Source organism: Lactuca virosa, chromosome 6 (genome assembly GCF_052849685.1).
Source record: "Lactuca virosa cultivar CGN04683 chromosome 6, Lactuca_virosa_CGN04683_v6, whole genome shotgun sequence".
Taxonomy (NCBI): domain Eukaryota; kingdom Viridiplantae; phylum Streptophyta; class Magnoliopsida; order Asterales; family Asteraceae; genus Lactuca; species Lactuca virosa.
The window spans coordinates 196,824,581-196,839,801 of record NC_136431.1 but is presented as its reverse complement, the minus strand read 5'-3'; the positions used below and the strand labels follow the sequence as shown (position 1 = coordinate 196,839,801).

Sequence of the window (15,221 nt, the reverse complement as noted above, 5' to 3'; positions counted from 1 at the left end):
TTGGGAGAGATTGAGAGATACATAAATACTTTGCATTATAATAATACATGGTTCATTAGGGCCCATAATATAACCCTAAATGCAATGATACAAGCCTTACAATAATTGGTGCTTACATGAGAGCAAAATTTCCTAGCTAAAAAGGCTAGTTGTGACAAGTTGCTATGACAACTCCCTCTTCACGTATCATCCGGTATATGGACTATTTCTTTACCACTATATGTAAAAGATATAATTCTCAAAACTTCCTCCTCCTCTTTGATCACCAAAATCACCTCCCGTCCGTCAAATGAATTTTCCATGATCGAATTAGGTTATTTTTTTTCCCTTAGCATTGATACTTCACCTACCGAGTAAGGTATCTCCTTGTCTCAGATAGCCTTTACTAAAGAAAACATTTCTCGTGTTGACATGTCTACCTATAATCCCTTCGCCTTATCGATGGACACTTAGTCTAAACACTCGTCTCGAAGAAAACCTGATCCAACTTTATATCATAGCCTAGTTGTGGGCCTTGCAATATCTGACATTCATTCGTCTTGATATCTCATATGCGGTTCGAAAAATCTATCTTTATATGCATGATCCTTGTGAGACTCATTTTTGTTGTCCTAAATAGTATAATTCGATACCACTCTCACACATGGCCTTCATCCCCGTCCAACTTTTTTTTGATGCTGATGCTGATTGGGCTGGTTTTCCTCAGACTCACCGCTCCACTTTTGGGTTTTGTATATTACTTGGCAATAATCACGTGTCTTGGTGCTCTATAACACAATAGGTTGTCCATTGGGGTAGCCAATGTCGTTGTCGAAGGCATAGCCCATGTCATTGTGGAAGATGTCTGGCTTCACAATCTTCTTCTCGAGTTGTCGTGTCCTCTATGTCGTACTACGATTATTTTTGTGACAAGTCTAGTGCCATGTATTTAGCTTCTAACACAGTCAACCCTAAAGAAACAACCATATAGATATAGACTTAAATTTTGTTAGGGAACTTATTGATATTGGAAATGTTGGTTCTACATGTTCCTTCAGCTCGCAATTTTACAGATATATTTACAAAAGGACTACCTTCACAACCATTTTTAGACTTTAGAGTCAGTTTTAGTATAAGAAAATTTATCACTCAAACCGAGGGGGTTGTTAAAATATATTTATTTGTGATTAGTTTCTATTAGTGTATATCATAAACAATGCAATAAAAACCCTACCGGGATTGTCATATTTCAACAGATTATGTTTAGAAAAAATGTGAAAATTCCTTTATAATATATGAACCATTTATTCTTTAATTTTGTGAACCGAAACCCGCATGGAATCCATTGACTCTATAACATTACGCCTTCATGTGTGAATCTTTTTACAACGTTTACAAATTAAGCCTTTTCGTATAATAGTTTTGCTTACTTTGATTTGTAACATTTATTGCAACAGCCACATTTAGTAAACATAGCTTGCAATAATTTCTGTTTGCCATTTTTCATAAAATATCGAAGAATAAACTATTGCAATGCTTGGCTACAGTTTCATCATCAATATTTGACCTCTCATTTCTTATAAGATCACTCATTCAATCCTACAAGAAGTTGAATCAACCTTTGATCTTCCATTTATTTCGCTCCCCATGAATAATCAGGAATTTCTTGAGCGAGTCTTAATTCATCCCGAACTCTTTTTCGTTTGGACGAGTCAATATCATATGTCGCTAATATTTCTAAAATCGGTCAACTTTTAGTCATTTGAAGCAAATAAAAGACATAATATCACGTTGCTAAAAAAACTTCCTTGCTAGTTCTGCAACTTTTTATCAGCAAGGAGGTTTTTACTGACGGAATATTGATGTCGCTGATACAAGGATGGAGCTTGGATAATCAGAATATCTAAGGAAGAACACACTAGAAACTTCAGTTGGAATTAAAGTTTGCACCATTCGACATCATGAACTTGAACTTGAAAGAGGCGGATTGATTGATTATTTGAGGATCAGAACCACTCTGATACCATGGAGAAACAAAGTATTCAAGGAGAAAGTTAATGAAAAATGAATTTGGAAATAGATTTGTATTGAATATATTGATTTATTCTTCATACACAGACTATATACAGTCACAAATAACCGACCAAACTAACAAGAACTAATATCTTCACTTACAACTGGACAAATAGGAATGAACATATCTAACTAACTCAATTTATATCTAAGAATACATGACTAAACTGATACATAGAGTTTGTGTCGTTTTCTTTTGTATTTTGAGTGTTTATTATATGGATACATATTGAATTGAAAGATGCATATGATAAAGTACCAATCTTAACTTGGATAGTACAAACAAATTATTATCTTGTTCTTTGGTGTTACTAATTCAGGGTTCTATTTTGGATTATGAAGATTGTTGAGGTACTAAGTTGTAAAAGTAGCCTAAAGACTGAATTAAGGAAACAAAAGAAATCATGATGGAGGCTCCTCATGTAGATCACAAGGTAGCATATTATAATGTTGTTGGAAATACATAAAAAATAAAAAGAAATAACAATAATTCATTCAATTCTTGCCATTGTTTCAAGATTGAGAAAGAAGACGAACATAAGAACACTTGAAGATCTTATATATTCCCAAATTGCGATAATTCTAAAGTATTGTTTCGCTGTCTTTAATAGTTTAGATTCATATTTGTTTGTATTTCATATTGTTAGAAATTTCAGTCATTTTTTTAACGACAAATCTATTCTACAAATTTTAGTCATTGAATTTTAAAAGTTAAATAATCCTTTGAAGATTAAATAAAAGTTCTCATAAATATTTGAGATGTTCTTGATATATCTAGTCAACTTTTAATTATTGATTTATTACATGGTATCATATCCAAAGCGAAGATTCGATATATAAGAAATCTAGGTACCAACAAAATATTTATTGAGTCAGCTTTATAATTAGAATTTGTCTAATTTATTGACTCACATCATCGTGTATAAACTAAGTTATTAATACATTAGTTTCTTTGTAACAAGTCAAACCGGGAGTTTTGCAAGTTAATTAGCATCCACTTGAAATCTTGAATAATCCTTCTACACAAACATTTTGTTGATAATGGATATAGAAAATTAATTTTATTATAGTAAAGTTGTATGGAAAACAATCCATCACTTAACTGTTTTCCTAATCACAAATTAACATTCTATATATTCTCAAATTACAAAAGTACATTTTTAGGTTCAAGATTGTTTCATCTTACAGTCACTCTGTTTAACAAAGATTCCATGGCCATATGTTGAAGAGATCAGATCCACAAGCAACGGTAATTGTAGTGTCACGAACGAAGCAATTGGCAAACATGTTAAGGTAGATATAGGAATCATGATCCATGCTTTTCCCTGCCCAAACATAAGATACAAGGTTGCACTAAAGGCTACCATCATTGAGGTTACCGACAAGAATAACATTGCAAGGCCTAGTATTAGTCTCTTTGGCAGCCTGTAGAGAAAATCCTCCTCTCGATAACGTGCTGTCAGAATAGATAGGAACAACAACAAGGAAGTAGTTGACGAGAACAAAGATATTGCATCCGAGATTGCAAATACAATGAAGCTAGGTTTTGTTTCATAAATTGCTTTCCCAGTGACATCATCATTTCCACCAGGTACGGTAATCGCTGCTGCAAAAACTATGGTAATGATGAGTGCAGCGACGATTGTATATGAATCTGCTGTCTTCTTCATCCATTCTTCTCCTTCATTCCTCAACTGCTTGTGTTCTCTTCTGAAAACCATAATTGGTGTCTCTTGTGATACGTTTTTTTGATACTTGTACTTCGGTTTCACAAAATTCCCCACTTCCTGTAATTTTATCAATATAAAAGCAAGTAACTTAAATCTAAAAACTTTTGACATAAAGAAAACCATGCTCACCTCAAACCATTGTAACTCCCTTTGCATTTGTAGCGCTGCACCAGAAACTCGATTAAGTTTGTGTGTTGGTGCCAATTGTCCAGCCAAGTGTAATGTACTATTTTTAACTTTGTCACAACCTTGTTGATAACGATATTGGTCATAAGACATATGACATAACAGAAAATTATATAACTTCTCACAACGCTTTTTTATTGCAACTTGAAAAAGGGTACAACCATTGATGATGACCAAAGTTGACCCTGGAAAGTGTTGAATGATTTGTTCTATTACTTCAGGAGTATCATTATGCGCTGCAATACTTAGTGAATCTTGATAATGTTCACAAATATCACTCAGTGTGTCTATTTTAGCAACTTCTTTGCAAATAGACTTCAGTACCAAAAGAGCTTCTTGATGTTTTACTTTTTCCTCTTGGAGATGCTTAATGTGTGCCACTACAGTTAATTTGAGAGAGGCAACCATTCAATCTTCAATGTAAAATAATCAAGTTGGCACTATGTGTAAAATTTCTCTTGTTATTTAAATCATATTTTTCATTCAAAGGATAACATTCAAGCATATATATAAAGTTAAAACAAGTTACTATTATACATTTTAAGAAAGACCATTCCATGACTCATGATCGATCAACAATAAGGAAGTATGTATGTGAAGTGTAATAGAAAGTATGATCCATAACATAACATATTTTGTTTCAACATTTAGAGTTAGGATGAATGTAACATTTAGCCTTGAAAGTTAGGATATCTAAAATATACAAGAGCCTACAATATTTGATTGGAACGAAAGCCATTAAAGGTATCCCTAAACTTTCTCTTCGTGAAACTTAAAAGCATGGACAACATGAACAAATAACCATAGTCTGAGATCCTAAATTTCAAAGTATTTGTACAAGTTCAAACTTATAACTCCTACACACATGGATATTATGGGGTCAATAAAAATTGAAAGAAAAGGACCAAAATATTTTTTCATGGTGATATCTTAGGATACCTACATCTGAGCCAATATCGTTCAAGTTTCTTGATCTTAATTACCTCTTCAATTCATTTTTTCTTGCTTCCATTGTTACAAATAATTGGTATCATAGCTCCAAGAGGAAGGATCGACTGAACATTCTTGAAGAATCTTAGGTTGCGTTTTCTTGTGGATCGATTGAGGAGGGTGAAGGGTTTATTAGGTGATAATGCAATATCGTTTTTTCATAAGGTTTCTCAATCTAAAGAGATCAAGAACATCAAGTATTGGGTGTGCAATTGTTCTGGGCATTTTCGACTTACAAAAAGGTATAAAAGACAACCACAAATTCAGTTTGTTATTTGATTTGTGTCTTTTCTTGTTTTTTTGGGTGTTGGAACGAAAATGGGATCTCTCCACTATCAAAATTTTATGTCAAGGTGAAGTCTAAAATCCTTCACACCAATTATCGATCAAAATGTTGAAATAAGTGTTCTTAAAATTCTTGGGTTGAAGAAGAGTAGGATGACTACGTTCTACACATATATAGAGTTTTACCCGCAACAGTGGGTTTCCTATGACAAAAACACCCAAGCATCTATGCCGCGTCAAACACGGCTGCGGATATTTCTCTTGAGCCATGGGTTCGACAATGGTAACTAGAAAGTGTTAAAAAGAGTTATAAATTACACGTAAAAGTCATGACATTTGACATGGATACATAAATTCCTTCTTCACTTCAGAATGTGACATGGATATAGATACAAATGTCTTCTGATTGGTTTCTAATGATTTTATTTTGATTGGAGGTAATGGAATATATATGGAGATCGACATTTGGGGTCATGTCTGGTTCTTCTAGATTGGTCATATTAGGATGAGTTCCATTAATTATGCTACATGTTCTTCCATTGTTATTTAGCCTAAGTTCCATTGAGAATGATAAAATAAAGTTAAACAGATTTCATACTTCAAAGAACTTCTTTCTTAGCAGCTTATAAGTTAAGTAATTGGCAGGTAGATCTAATCATATTATAGGGTTCATTGAGAGTCTGGGTGCCTACGGTTATGTGAAGGGCTTCCAGTACAGGAGCTTCTAGTTGATTTGGTGCAGTCAAGCAGCAGTTGAGGGTCCATAGGCAACCTAAGACGATAGGGAGAGCTAATTGTAGTCCTACCATGATAGTGGGAAAGGCTGCCATGGGACATCATCTTGTTGTCGTCCAAAGGTTTGGAACTGGTTTTTTTCATCGATTCCCCATATGATTGTTGTTGGAGCGGGAGTTTGATCGACAGTTGTTTCCATTTGGAAGACGGGTTTGGTTGGAGTTGGAGGAGGGGGGCGTGTCTAGAACTGTGGGGGGAAAACTGATCTGATTAGTAGGGCATTGTTCTTCTAGGGGAAACATGGAGCGAGCTTGTAAAAAAATTGGTAACAGAAGACATTGGCAGATAATTGTGGTTATGATCTCAAAGTTGGACGACAATCCTTTAATCAAGTAGCTTACGAGGATCTTTTCATCAATAGGTACGAGTGCATGGATATTAACTAAGAGGTCGGATATACACTACAAGAAAATTCCTAAATAGCTACGGAAAATTGCTACGGAATCAAAATCCGTAGCGATTCTACTATGGAATATGCTATGGAATGGATTGTCGTAGCTATTTTGCAACGGAAATGGCTATGAAATTGTATTCCGTAGCTAAATCATGAATAGCAACGGAAAGTTGCAACGAAATCAAAATTTGTAGTTATTATATGACGGAATATGCTACGGAATGGCGGGTCGTAGCTATTTTGCTACGAAAATGGCTACGAAGTTGCATTTTCGTGGCTAAATCCCGAATCACTACTGAAAGTTGCTACGGAATCGAAATCTGTAACTATTTTACTACAAAATATTCTACGAGATTCTTGGTTGTAGCTAATTCGCTACAAAGCATGTTACATGTAGGTAGTTGGCTACAAATTTTGCTACAGAATCAAAATCCGTAGCTAGTTGGCTACACAATTGAAATATGTAATTATTTTGTTACAAAAATGTGCTACACAATAAAATACCTGTAGCAAATCTGCTACGGAATTGGTTACGTAAAGGTTGACCATAATAAATTTATATATTCCATGAAGCCTAAACTTAAACCCAAATCACATTTGATTACTTCCTCATTCCTTAGTCTCTCTCTCTCTCTCTCTCTCTCTCTCTCTTTCTCTCTCTCTATCTATCTCTCTCTCTCTCTCTCTCTCTCTCTCTCTCCCCCTCCCCCCTCGGGTACTCCAAATCATCGCTCATTTCTACTTCCGTGATTATCGATCGGACTGTACTCTACGTTCTCTGCAGTGCAGGGAGCTCCCTCATCTTGTCTGATTCATCGTTTGCCGCCTACTTCGTTAATCGGTTGGTATGATCCATTCATTTTTCTGTATTCCATCAATCCTAAAATTAAACCTAATTCCCCCAAAAATAATTCCTCCTTCCTAAAAGCGATATTGTTGTTCTCGACCGGTGATCCTAGTCGCATTCATGTTCACTTTGCGTTGGCATACTCCTCGTCGCCACTATTGTTCTCAACCGTCTTCGTTCCGACTAGTCTGTATACACATCTTAACGATTGAGTCAATTTCGCTCCATTAATGTTGCTCAGGCTTGAAGAAAGTCATCCCCAAGAGTCACAAACGAATCCGTCCAGAAGGCTGTAAGTGATGACACCTCATTCTCAGCATTCTCAGGCTTCTCAAGCTCAGACCACCGCCGTGTCACCAATGTCAGTGCTAGACTGGACGCCCAACAGAACAAACTAAACCTTCCAATCCTCCTAACTACCACCATTGGCTCTTTCCCACAAACCGTCGAGCTCAGGAGAGTTCGACGTGATTATAAGGCTAAAAAGTGAGCAATTTATATACTTTTATATAGTTTAACAATAGTTTTATTTGCTGGATTGAATGACATGGAGGGACGGATACATGGTGTACAGTTAGGATAATCCAAAAAAAGTGATAAGAAAAAGGGTAGAGAAGTCATGCACTTCAAGTGTTCGACGAATTGCTTGAGAGAATAGTTTTGCTGGGTTTAAGTACCAATTGCTCATTTTCTTACATACTTTTTGAGTTGGATGTCCCTATGAAACTATGATCATGGATCATAGTTATTCCTTTGTGCTCTAATAGTATACTCAAAAAAAGAATGGGTGAAGTTTGAGAAAAAGATGATGCACGCCTCAATAATGAGTGAGTTTCTTTGAAATCAAAAAATGGTGTCACAAAAAAAAAGTTCTTTCTCCATAAAAAATTATCTTTAACTAGCTTCTACTCTTCTTTTTTCTTTCATAACATACCATTTTAGGTGGAAGTAAACTGTTGTTGAATCTGTTAGCAGATAACATTTTGTGTTTTCTTGTTGGTTTTTCAACAAATTCTCTTCAAAGATACGAGTTCATGGTTTACGAGATGTTTGTTTGAGAATTAAGTCATGCATGATTGTTTATTTTTTGGGGTTTATTAAAAAGAAATTAGCTTAAAAAGTAATCTATTAAGGTTTTAGGTGTTGATCATAAAAATGACCAAAATGGGTGGAGGTTGTAAAAAGAAAACCATATTTCCAAAGTTTCTTATGTTGGGGACCTTGCCTGTCTGCCTGCCTCATTATATTTTTCATGTGCTTACACACCACATTGAATGGTAGTTGAACATAAAAATAAATTTTCTTGATGTGGCTAACAACATTGATCCATAATCATGTTCCTCATTGTTTATCAGATCAGATTCTATGGGAAAATACCTAATAAACTACACGTCTTTTCACAAGAACATTCTTCTATATTGACTTACTTTATTCTTGTGTTCTCATCTTAGTAGAAGAGTTTTGACCATATGTTCCTGTTAGTAGCCAATACTAAGGGGTGATTAGTGTATTATGTTCGAATGAATCAAACTACAACACAAGTGCACAGGGATCAAAGCAACAGATTGATGGAAATGGAATGTCAAATTTTCCTGTTTCTTTGGAGACATATCTATCAATGTACATTATTGCAGGGTGTCATCCAAATTTAAGATGCAATTTTGATAAACTTACTAAACAATTTAAGTGGTTGGATATTAATGGATTGATTAAGGAAAAGAACAGGGTGGCGGTTGTTCCATATTTTTCGGGGTATAGTGAAAGGAATGAGAATGAGAATGCTAATGCTATTGTTCCTTTTCAAGACATGGGAGTGTAGTTCCATATGAGGGTTTGTTTAATCCGGTTAGGAAAAGAAAGCCACAACCTAAAGTTGGTATTCATGATGAAAAGAGTAGAGTTTGTATTTTAATAAATGTTCTACTTTTTAATATTTGTGATCTTTTGTAGGTTGGGGCTTTATTTTAACTAATAAAAGGCTTCATTAAAGATTTGGATGACGATGATAATAACCCGGTTAAATAAGTTAATTCATGTTTTCACTTATATTAATATGCATATTATCAGATGTTTTGTATGATGCCATTTTATAAAGTTTTTTTTTGGCTTATGCAGATGGATGTGGACGATTTTATTGAAGAGTAGAATTAGTTGCACGTTTAATTAAAATGTTGTATTATAATGATCCTAAAGAGATGTTAAAGGTATTTGATGATTTGATGTTTACACTTACAATTTATCAAAAGGAAAAAATAAGAATAATACGAAAGTGGTAAAATGCTCATTTTATGATGTATTTATGTAATTACTTTTTATTTATATAATGTGTAATTACATATTATATGCCTCTAAGAAGCCTATTATGACCGGAGGACCGAAGCAACTCCCATTCACAATTCCTCCACTTATATACAACACTCTCAAGGTTTTATTCTCTTTAGATGATTTTAATCTGTTTGATCATATTTATAATTTGTTTAACCCACAATTATTTTATCTTATTTTATGGATTTTTGTACAGTGAGTATGAGACATCAAAAAAGATTTTTCAATTATTGAATCAGGTAACAAATTCTCATTTATTATAATTATTAAAAAAATATTTGGAATGTGTTGAGGTATGTGATGTGATGTCTGAAATGTGATGTGAAGTCTGAATTTTTTAACTTTTATATTATTATTATTATTGTTGTTATTTTATAATTTCTGACATCCACTACCTTTGTAGGCTACAAACGACTGTCGTTTCACACAAGCATACATATTATACGAAGAATAATTTTTTGGTAAATTTTAAATTTTATCTTACGCAAGTGGTGTCAGTGCACTTCCATTTATTTGCTTATTATAGCATTGTACTTTCAATTTTTTCTTATTAGAACGTTACATTTTGAAAAGTCTACCAAATTATATCAATGAAAATTACTTTGTAAATAGTTTGGTAGATTTTTCGATGTTCTAATAGGATGAAATAAGAGTAGGATGCTATAATAAAGAAATAAATGAAAGTAGTTGTTATTTCTTAACCCTTTTTATCTTATATCTTATTTTATTTGTATTGGTTTTGTCTAGATTCGAAGGCACATGTAACAACATTATAACTAATTATGGAACAATGTCAATAATAACTTAATAAGATCGGTATGCATGTTCATTTTCTTTACCTTTTATAATTGAAAATAAATGATTTGTTTTCAACTTTATTTCAAAAGGATGTGACATCATGTGACAAATTCATATCCTTTTGGCATCATGTGATAGCTTGGAAAGAGAAAAGATAAGACAACAATTTTATTTTATTTCTTGATGGTGATCAAAAGATGATTTGTTTTATTTTTTGTGTATATGTTAATAGTGCGTCAAATAAAAGAGATGACTTGTTTTTATTTTAAATTCATTTTCAGATTTCATACAACAGATTGAACTTTAATCAAGTTTACTGTAAATTTGGTTTTGCAGGTTTTACCATTTTGGCTGAGCATATGTGGTTGTTTGTGTGTTCGTGGTGGTTCAGTTGAACTGTCACTGTATTTGTAATTAATATTCAGTTTTGATGATTAAGCAATCTTGTAGAAGAATTTTCAATGATGTAATATATCTATCAAATTGATGTAATTATTAAATTTTTATTTACTATATTTTTACTTATTTTATGAATATTATAATTGGAAAATTGGATTTGGTTGAATAATTTTATCATACTGAATTTGCTTTGGAACCTATTGTTAAGGAACCAATGGCTACGGAATTCGCTACGAAACAATTGACTACGGAATTTGCTATGGAACAAATAGCTACGAAATTTGCTACAGAATAATTGGCTACGGAATTCGCTACGGAACAAATGACTACAAAATTTGTTACGGAACAAATGACTACAGAATTTGCTACGGAACAAATAGCTATGGAATTTGCTACGGAATTTGCTACGGAACAAATGGCTACGGAATTTACTACGGAATTCATTGTTACGGAATTATTATGGAAGTGTGTTGTAGTTGAATTGCTATGGATAGACGTCGTAGCAACGACCATAGAAAAATTGCTACGGAACTATAATTTCGTAGTTAAACATTTTGCTACAAGAAATCTTGCTATGGAATCTCATTGGCAAATTCCGTAGCAACTTCCGTAGTTATTTAGGTTTAGCTACGAAATTTTTCCTTAGTTAAATCGAAATTTTCTTGCAGCGATAAGTTTCATCTTAATCGCACAGGCGTCCTTATTGTCACGAAAACAGATAGGGTGGTGGCGCCTTTCTTGAGGGACAACCCCAAGATCTCAGTTTCATAAAATAAAAATAAGTAAAGACAATAAAATAACTCATTAATTAGATCAAACCATATTTGTGAACGACACTCTATCTATCCAACGCAAAATTTAAGTGGAAATCAAAGGAAATTTTGCTTACCTTTTAGTAGGGCAGCTTTCCATATTTTCACATACATCCTCTCGATGACTACATAAGAAATCAGATTTCATTGTATGAATATGAGGTAATATAAATATATAAAACTTAATTGAAATTAAAACAAATTCATGCTATAGAATTTAATGGTGGAATCCAATATTAAATCTTAATCAGATCCAATCTGAATATGATCAATAGTTCAAGTTTTGACGCTAATTCTAAGAATGTAATCAAAAGGTTGTGAGGCTATATAGCCTCAAAAAGCCAAATTAGCATATCACGTGGTGTTTGGGAACGCCTTTTGAATCTAAAATTGTTTTTGGGCAAAATTGCATATTGAATTGTAAAAGAACATTTAAAAAAGATGTTTGAATTAGTTTTATGGTGGTAAAATTGAATAAGCTGTTAAAATTTTTTTGATTTAAAATCTTTTTTTAAGTTATTTTGGTTAAAAAATTAAAAAGTGCTTTTATAAAATCAAGTTTTACATGCTTTTCAAATTTCTTTTAAAAAAACTTTTTAAAGGAAATAAAAAGTCATTATAAAAAAAAGGGTTTTTGAGATTATCAAACATTGTTGTTTCCACCAAACACCCCTCTTGCTAAACTTGAATCACATTAATTAATTTATATTGATCAATATATAAAGCTGATTAATCACGTTCACATATAAATGTGTCAAACTCATCTCATGGAGCCCTACAAAACGAGGAATAAGAACATACTGTTCTTGAAAAGAGACCATATCAAAAAAAGATGTTCTTTACTAAAGCATGGTATGATTGAATTAATTAGACTTTGAAATTACAAACCATAGAAGCAGGTCTCCATGCTCTTGCTCAGAAACTTGGCCTTATAAGTCTCTTGGTTCTCAACATCCTGGATCTTATTTGTATCATGCATTCGGTTTTTCTCGATCGGCACATCTACAAAAAAAAAATGATGATTACCAATTCGCTTAAAAAATAACCATTTCAATCATGACCTATATGGATGATAAGTTATCGCTATCCACAAAATTGGTTTTGTTATATCATGTATATATTTTAGATCATGATCCATTTCAAAGGATAATACGCATTAACATATCACCAATTGATCCTTCCTAAATTATAATCCATATGGCACATCTACAACAAAAAAAAATGAATTTATATCAAGCAAGAAACATACAAGCGTAAACCAATCTTTGGTAGAAGTTATATCGTGTTCCACTGTGATACAAGTCCCACATGCTCGAAATAGACCAGAGTGGTACGCAATGTGCGTTGTCCTGGATGCACTTTGATCTAGCCATGTCAGGGTAATCCTTGATCAACTCATTTGAAGCCTCTGTAATTGGAAACGATGCATATGTCAATATACTTAATTTCTAGAAAAGATGCATATGTCGATGGTTTAATACGTAATAAGGGTTAGATAAGTCACCCAAAAACCCTGATTCAATTGCAGTACTGAGAAGCCGAGCACCGTTTATGCCCTCAAAGGGACTGTGATATCCATCTTCTTGGGAGAGAAGAATATGTTTTTTGCACGCATCAAGCAAGTATAAGAAAGTTCTTCTATGAGAATTTAAACTTGCTGTATGGATAGGTAAGGAGGAATTCCCGTCCAAACTAAATAACAAACATGGATTTTTCTTCACCAACAGCTTTGCAGCCATGGTGTTGTCGATAGCTGCAGCATGGTGAAGTGGGTTTCCGCTATAAATAGTCACCAGAGTTGGAAGTGACTCAGGGTTTATCTCCTTCAACAGATTCTCAAGAAACTGGATGCTTTCCGCCTTCTCTATTGCAATGTGTAGTGCTCTACTCCCCAAATTATCGAGTTTAGCAGTCAATGCATCCTTGTCCTGGTTGAAAATTTCATGCGCTTTTTCCCAGTCGTTCCTTGTAATAGCTCTATATAATGGGAGATACTCCGCTTCATCTATATTTGCATAACAAAATTACAACACTTCATGGAAAAATTAGCAAGAATATATATATATATATATATATATATATATATATATATATATATATATATATATATATATATATATATATATCATATATATACCTTTTTTGATGGTGTTGCTGCAGCTCGCAGTGGTGGTGGTTGAAGCAGGCGGAGTACTATAAGTAGTCTTTAGCTTCTCCCATACATCGTTAGCTGTGTAGAGGCCAGCAACAGTATGCATGACATTTTCACTAAGTGAACCAAAAATCCATCCTTTCACAAGCGTGTCCGATCTTTTCCATTCGCGATATTTGGCCTCCACAGTATTATCGCATTGCTTGTTAGAATTGGCATGCTCCTTGGGGTTTTTCAGTGTGCCATTGATGAAATTAAGCATATCATGACTCTCTACAAGGCACATCATCTGTTCCCGCCACAGACCATAATTGGTTTTGCTTAACAGCTTGATAGAAACAAAGCTCGCTGCGTTCACGTGAGAAGGGTACGGGTATTGGTATGCATTACCTGAAAGTCAGTAGATAAACGGAATTCAGAAAACCTAAATGAACAAATTAAAGATTTATATAGGTATACGTACATACCTCCCCTTGCCTTAATAAATTCTGCCACTTGAGTCTCAAAGCTTGTTGGAGATGTGTTTGAGGAAGCCATTAGAGTTGAAACTAGTAGTTGTTAATTATGAGTCTCCTCTGAAGATACATACTTCAGCCAGCACATCATCTTTAAATATTAGTGCACAAGTAGAAAGGAGAATCAAAATGATGAGTGCTCAGTGAAGTGTAAAGTGTTTAACTGGGTCTCCCTGTTCGAAACTTTCAAATAACATGTCAAATAAATAAATACTAAAAAAATACATGAAAAAAATACTAGAAATTAGAAAATAACTATCCGTATCTAAATCCAAAAAATGGGATTTGCCAAGGGAATTGCCTACTCCATGCTTTCCACTTTTTTGTTTATTTATTTTGTACTATTATTTTTCTATTTTTTTGAAAGAAACAACCCAACCATATGAGTTCTATTAATTTTCAAAGTATTTTTTTTAACCCTGGACTCATACAACTCTAATCTACTTCAGTATTCTATTTTTTTTAACCGTTGAAAGAGTAACTATATAAAAACCAAGAAAAAACTCTAGCAAGAAGTTAGTGAAAGAATCCAAACAATTACAATGAGATGCTTATAATTGGGTTTTTCACCCAAGAGATCCATTATATCCGGTTTCTATTACTAAGCCAATCATACAAAAGAAAATGACAATTTTATCAATAATTATGCTTTTTCAAAAAAGAGTGGGGATCAACGATTGTGCTGTTTCCATACCACCAAAGCACCAAAGCAGTCAAATCTGAAAATTTGAAAAAAAGGGAACTTATAAATGTTTGTAAATGTCTCATCTAACAATTTGTCATTGACATTATACTGCTTTCTTAAAGTTTTCATATCATAATTAAAAGCGGGTGCTGTTGTATGTATCCTTCAAATTTCATAAAATTCTTCCACATGTCTTATTTTTGTTATTTTATTGTTTTTAAACTTATTTTGAAATATTTTGTCTTTTTAAAGTTTT

At 33.4% G+C, this 15,221-nt stretch overlaps 1 protein-coding gene and 1 long non-coding RNA gene across 7 annotated transcripts; one reads left to right on the top strand and one right to left on the bottom strand.

Moving 5' to 3' along the window:
• Window positions 1–3,082: 3,082 nt before the first annotated feature.
• Window positions 3,083–14,369, bottom strand: LOC145122812 (uncharacterized). 2 transcript variants are annotated; one of them, XM_079058380.1, is made up of 8 exons: window positions 14,233–14,369; window positions 13,751–14,155; window positions 13,118–13,618; window positions 12,863–13,021; window positions 12,502–12,615; window positions 11,691–11,738; window positions 3,912–4,348; window positions 3,083–3,839 (listed from the first exon to the last, which is right to left on the bottom strand). In XM_079058380.1, the coding sequence occupies exons 1-8, from the start codon at window positions 14,300–14,302 to the stop codon at window positions 3,219–3,221; spliced, it is 2,355 nt and encodes a 784-aa protein (XP_078914506.1). In that variant the 5' UTR covers window positions 14,303–14,369; the 3' UTR covers window positions 3,083–3,218. The 2 variants fall into 2 exon arrangements, with proteins under 2 accessions (XP_078914506.1, XP_078914507.1); XM_079058381.1 differs by having other exon boundaries at window positions 14,229–14,337.
• LOC145119751 (uncharacterized) lies at window positions 7,019–10,936 on the top strand. 5 transcript variants are annotated; one of them, XR_013713975.1, is made up of 5 exons: window positions 7,019–9,151; window positions 9,230–9,704; window positions 9,801–9,843; window positions 10,008–10,065; window positions 10,352–10,936. It is a non-coding gene; the product is annotated as an uncharacterized LOC145119751 (long non-coding RNA). The 5 variants fall into 5 exon arrangements; XR_013713974.1 differs by having other exon boundaries at window positions 7,019–9,304; window positions 9,395–9,704; XR_013713972.1 differs by having other exon boundaries at window positions 7,019–9,704; window positions 10,352–10,420; window positions 10,739–10,936.
• Window positions 14,370–15,221: the final 852 nt, after the last annotated feature.